This window comes from Carassius carassius, chromosome 23 (genome assembly GCF_963082965.1).
Source record: "Carassius carassius chromosome 23, fCarCar2.1, whole genome shotgun sequence".
Lineage (NCBI taxonomy): Eukaryota > Metazoa > Chordata > Actinopteri > Cypriniformes > Cyprinidae > Carassius > Carassius carassius.
This window is the reverse complement of record NC_081777.1, coordinates 31,644,936-31,650,503: the sequence shown is the minus strand read 5'-3', so window position 1 is coordinate 31,650,503 and position 5,568 is coordinate 31,644,936. Positions and strand designations below refer to the sequence as shown.

General features: G+C 36.4%; 1 protein-coding gene across 1 annotated transcript; it reads right to left on the bottom strand.

Moving 5' to 3' along the window:
- Nucleotides 1-227: 227 nt before the first annotated feature.
- LOC132102000 (uncharacterized) lies at nt 228-3,828 on the bottom strand (the record flags this gene model as incomplete). Its single annotated transcript, XM_059507212.1, has 4 exons — nt 228-490; nt 1,752-1,920; nt 2,651-2,720; nt 2,821-3,828. Coding segments are annotated over 4 exons (1,410 nt in total), but the record flags the coding sequence as incomplete, so codon positions are not given.
- Nucleotides 3,829-5,568: the final 1,740 nt, after the last annotated feature.

Genomic DNA, 5,568 nt, shown 5'->3' with positions numbered 1-5,568 from the left:
AAACAAGAAAATAGAAACCAACAACATTATTTGTGTTTTAAAACATTTATTTTAAAAGCAACGACCAGACATTTGCCTTATATGAACACATTTGGCTGAAATGCCAGCTGTTTTTTTTTTTTTTTACATTTAAAATGTTAGTTAAACACTTAACACTTTATAATAAAGTAATCTTGTTAACCTTAAACAAATGTACCTTTTTTTCAGAAATGTAAAGAGTCAAAAAAAGAATAGAACCTCAAAATGGCTGAAATGGCAGTTGTATTTTATAAATGGAATTAACGATGCAGTAATCATAATTACTTTTAATGTACTTGCTGACAGGATCTAAACAAAGTTCCATTCAAAGTCTGCAAGTTTTCGCAGAAGTGAGGAAACTGGTGGGCTTACAGTGGCGTTCTTTTTTTGCACAACTTGGCCAGTTTTCTTTGAAGTCACTTTTCCTTTTTTTGCTTTTGATCCACGTTCAGGATTGATGTCAACAAAGCGTCTAAAATGCAGAAAAGAGGAAAAAACACAATCAAATATTATAGACTGTGCATATAGAGAGAGAGAGAGAGAGATTTAACCATTATTCACCCAGCTTATTAACAATATAATCCCCTCATCAGGTACTGAATCAGGGCCTACCAGAGTGTGAGTTGAAATGCAACTAAAATGCTGAAATGCAAGCAATGGGGTTTGGCTCAATGTCATGGTGAAAATGACCCTATGTTGATTTTACTCTGAACCATCCCTTTAAATACCCTTATTTTACGAAGGCCTAGACCTGGCTTAAAGGGTAAGTTCACCGAAATATAAAATATGTCATATATGACTCACCCTCATGTCGTTCCAAACCTGTAAGACCACAGTTTAAGATATCTTAGATTTAGTCCGAGAGCTTTCTGATCCTCCATTGCAAATGTATCTACGGTCTACTGTCCATGTCCAGAAAGATAAGAAAAACATCATCAAAGTAGTCCATGTGACATCAGAGGGTCAGTTAGAATTTTTTGAAGCATTGAAAATACATTTTGATCCAAAAATAACAACAATTATGACTTTATTCAACATTGTCTTCTCTTCACGACGCTGCTGACGTGTTTTCTGGTGTGCCCAATAACAAAGATAGCACATCAGCAGCGTCACCGCAGTGTTGTGAACGCACTCACAACAGAAATATTCTAACTGACCCTCTGATGTCACATGGACTACTTTGATGATGTTTTTCTTACCTTTCTGGACATGGACAGTAGACCGTACACACAGCTTCAATGGAGGGAATGAGAGCTCTCGGACTAAATCTGAACTATCTTAAACCGTGTTCTGAAGATGAACGGAGGTCTTACGGGTTTGGAACGACATGAGGGTGAGTTATTAATGATATAATTTACATTTTTCTGTGAACTAACCCTTTAAGCTAAGCCCTGTCTGCACTGCAAAAAAATGCTTTTCTTTTTGTCTGGTTTCCTGTCCGAATATAAAAAAAAAATCCTAAATCAAGATGCATTTACTAGATACGTAAAATAAGATAAGATATAATGTCTTGTTTTCCAAGGGAATTACTCCAAATTAAGGTTTTTTTTGAGACTGGAAACAAGACAAAAACACTAAGTAAGAAAAGCATGTTTTGCAGTGTGTGAAACCAGGTCCATACTGTTATTCCCAGTAGTCAGCTGTACAAAACGTTTATAAAAATTCAGTCTAAAACAATTCAGTCTAAAACAATTCAGTCTAAAACATATATTTCAAATATGCTAATGACTTACCTCTGAACAAACTCAAGGGTGCATGCTGCCTCTTCCTGGTACTGTAAATTGAAATTATAGAAGGAGGCAAACAGCGCTGCCAGGCCAGTGATGAAGTTGGGCTGTGCTCCTTCACACACAACTTGACCCTCCAAACTCAACATCCAGCGCTGGTTGCTCAGAGATTGACCTGTAATAAAAATAAAAATCAGAAGGAAAAAGTAATAATATTATTGTGGGTTCCAGTTTGGTTCTATGTAGTTGTCCATTCATAATTCTACATAACTGTTAAAAGAACTCTGTTCACAGGATACACCATTTCATTCTGCCTTAGTAGTGCTTTTGGGTAGGGTTCATCAATACAGTAATACTATAATTTAATTTATATGAGCAATTTCCTATTTAGAGGAATAGTTTTCCCTGGTTAAATGAAAGTAGTGTTAGAGTTAATTAGCTGGACTTCACAACCACACAATTTTGCTGAACACAGTTGATTCTTCCATACATATGTTGCCAATTAAAATCTGTTTTATATTTCTCATACCATCACCATTCTCTTCCTGAAAAAAGTCACAATATTGAAACAACAACCCACTGCAAAAAATGCTTTTCTTAGTTACTATTTTGTCTAGATTCCAGACAAATAACTACAAGTTATTACATCAAGAATAATAAACTAGACAAGTAAAAATGATGTCTTTTTTTCTGAAAATTGTTTAAACTTTTTTTTTTTTTGCAATAACATTTCGGAAAACAATATTTTTTTTTACTTGTCTAGTAAATTCTTCTTCATGCAAAAAAAAAGACACTTGGGAACAAAAAATAAATAGAAGTTAAGTAAAACATTTTTTTTGCAGTGGGGCAAGTAAATGATGACTTGCTCTTCACTTTAAGGTTAAACAACTTTATTGTTTACATACCAAGAAATATAAGGCGTGGACTCTCTGGCAAATGAAGAGAATGCTGGACATCAGATGGAGTCGCAAATTCCTGAAACAAATTTTTAAAAAGACAGTACAACCATGATCAACAGACCAATCCATAAAAGAGATTATAGATAAATTAGATTGGTTGAATGATCTCTATTTACATCTGCTTGAAGGAAAACCCCATCTAACTTCTCTTTGAAGTGTGCAAGGAGTAGTTGTATGACCATGGCATCCACATCATTTTCACCTCTGGAGAGAATACTTCGAATGTCATCATTGGTTGGTTTGCTTTTGAAAAATTCAATTATGATTTGTCCACACTCCTGTATAGACAATTCCAAACATCTGAGCACTTTTTTGTCAGTAAGCTGTTCAAAATGTCCATATATATGCCTCTGTGTGAAGAGATATGGCCATTTAGTTTTGATATCTGCAATTGTAGGGGATGGGGTTGCATTGATCATGTGACGCTGAAGCCAATAGGTTCCCTCCATGAGCTTGCAAACGTCTCCTCTCTCTGCTCCAGAGATTCCTTCATGAAGATGCATCTCCTCAATCTTCTGACGTTTCACTTCAAGACTGTCATAAGTTTCACCAGGTGGAAGAGCAGGCTGCCATCTTGTACAACCATACGAGTCAGTGGAACTTCGTTTTCTAGTAGTTCCGGTGTCACTTCTTTGGATCCTATGATGACTTAGTGTATTTGTTCGATTCAGGTGCTCTATGCGTACTTTCAGCTGTGAAAGAACAGATTCATATCCACCCCCAATCTGCTTGTCACCCAACATGTCAGCAAAAGACTTTGGATACTGGCTCACTATTTTGCGACTAACAGTGAGACACTGTGATCTGGTGGGGTTCTTGTCATGTTTTCTCATTTCGTCAGCAAGGATTCTAATCATTTGTCTTCGATCAGAAGGAGAAGGTCTCTGTCCATTCTCAACAGCAGTCTTTATACCGTCTGGCATTAAGTTCCAGGGAACTTGGAAATTTTCAGTCCATGAATGTGTGGCACTGGCTGATGCTAAACTGCTTGATGTTGGCTTTGAGGAGCTTGATGGAGGTGAACCAAGAGTAGTGTTTGTTTCGGGGGGAACCGAGGGGAGAACCTCAGCAGGTGGCAGTACGACTGTGCAGTTTTGATGTTCTGTGTTTATATATATAAATAAATAATCAGTTATTGTATCAAATTACATAATAAACAGTACTGGAATGCATTTTAACAGATAAAAGGGATAGTTCACACAAAAAAATTAAACATTCTGTCATTAATTTCTCACCCTCACGTAATTCCAAACCAGAAAGACTTTTGTTCACTTTGTTACATAAATGAAGATATTCCTGATAAAATCCAAGAGACTTCTGTCCCTTTATAGACAGTATACTCAACTTCCACTTTCCGTATAGTAATCTATATGACTCCAGTGGTTTAACTTTAATGTTAGAAGTGGTTTGTTTAACCCCAGAAACTAAAAACAATGTACCACTTTATTTACAAAATAATAATCTCATCAATTTCAATTTTGATAATTTCATCAAAAATATCTTCATTTGTGTACTGAAGATGAAAGATTGTATTGCTTGTTTGGAATAACTTGAGAGTGAGTAATTAATGACAAGGTTTCCATTTTTGGGTGAATAAATCCTTTAAATTTTCATATACTATATTTGTGTTGTTGGTTTTTTTTTTTACATCAACTTTATCTTTACCTTGGTTTTTCCATGAACTAAGAAGTTTTCTGCATTGGATAGGTCTTATAAACTCCAAAATGTCATCTTCTTTTACATAAATCAAATCATCCAAGCTTTCGACACCTTGGCCCATGAGCTTCTCAACAAGCTGGTTGGTTACATCTGGAGATAGGCTTGGCAACACCAACAGTACAGCATCTTTCAGGACTTCTTTCATTCCAGACATTATTCTAAAAAATTGGGAAGGAATGATGGAGAACAATTACTGACAAGCCACACAATGAATATTCTGGCAGAGGATAGTAATCCAGTAGACTGTCTTGATTTATACATAGGTAGCCTTGATCTTGTGGTTTCAAGCAATGAACTCCCTGGTCTATAAGACAAAAAGACTGACTTTTCTTTGTGACAAAATACACATTGCAATTGTCATGTACAATAATTAAATGAATGTTCCCAAACACAATTCCCTCATCATTCTTCTGCAAAACAACATGCATGTTTTTTTTATAAAGTGTTCCCTTTACAGTCACTTCATTACATGCTACTGTATTCCCTGGCTGAAAGTTAAGACAAGCAACAGATCCTTGAATGTCATCATTGTAGTCATTAACATGAAACTCTATTCCCCTCTCTGCCACAACATTTTCAGGGAAAGGGCTTCCAGCATTTAGGTAAGCCTGAAGAAGTTGATGTCTTTCTGCCAATGTAGCACTCAAGTTCTTGAAATTGTGCAATTTTCTTGCACACTGTTTAAAGTATGAGTGCTTACTTTCAAAGCGTAGTGTCCAGAGGCGAATAAGTGGACCAAAACGACCAGTGAGTTCAGGATAATGACACAGGTAGTGGTGCTTTGGCTTAAGGGGATGCTTTGGAAAAACCACCTTTCGAGTCTCAATATACTCCTCTATTAGCACTGATAAATATGCAATCTGACCAGTATTAATGGAAGGAGCACAGATGAGCTCTGCTATCTGTCTGAGTTGAAGTACTAACTGCCATACCTCATTTTCAGTTGGACAGACAATCTTTTCCCCAACCAAAAGAGGTAAAAGCCGGAGAAGGCACCAATTCTGAACTGCATGTCCACTTAATTTCCCAGTACCAGGAGTCACCTCAACTGGTTTATCACGCGCATCATTCCCAAGATACTTAAACTGGTTAATACGATGATTTAGTTCAGTGTATGTGAACTGTTTCTCCTGATTCACAAGTTG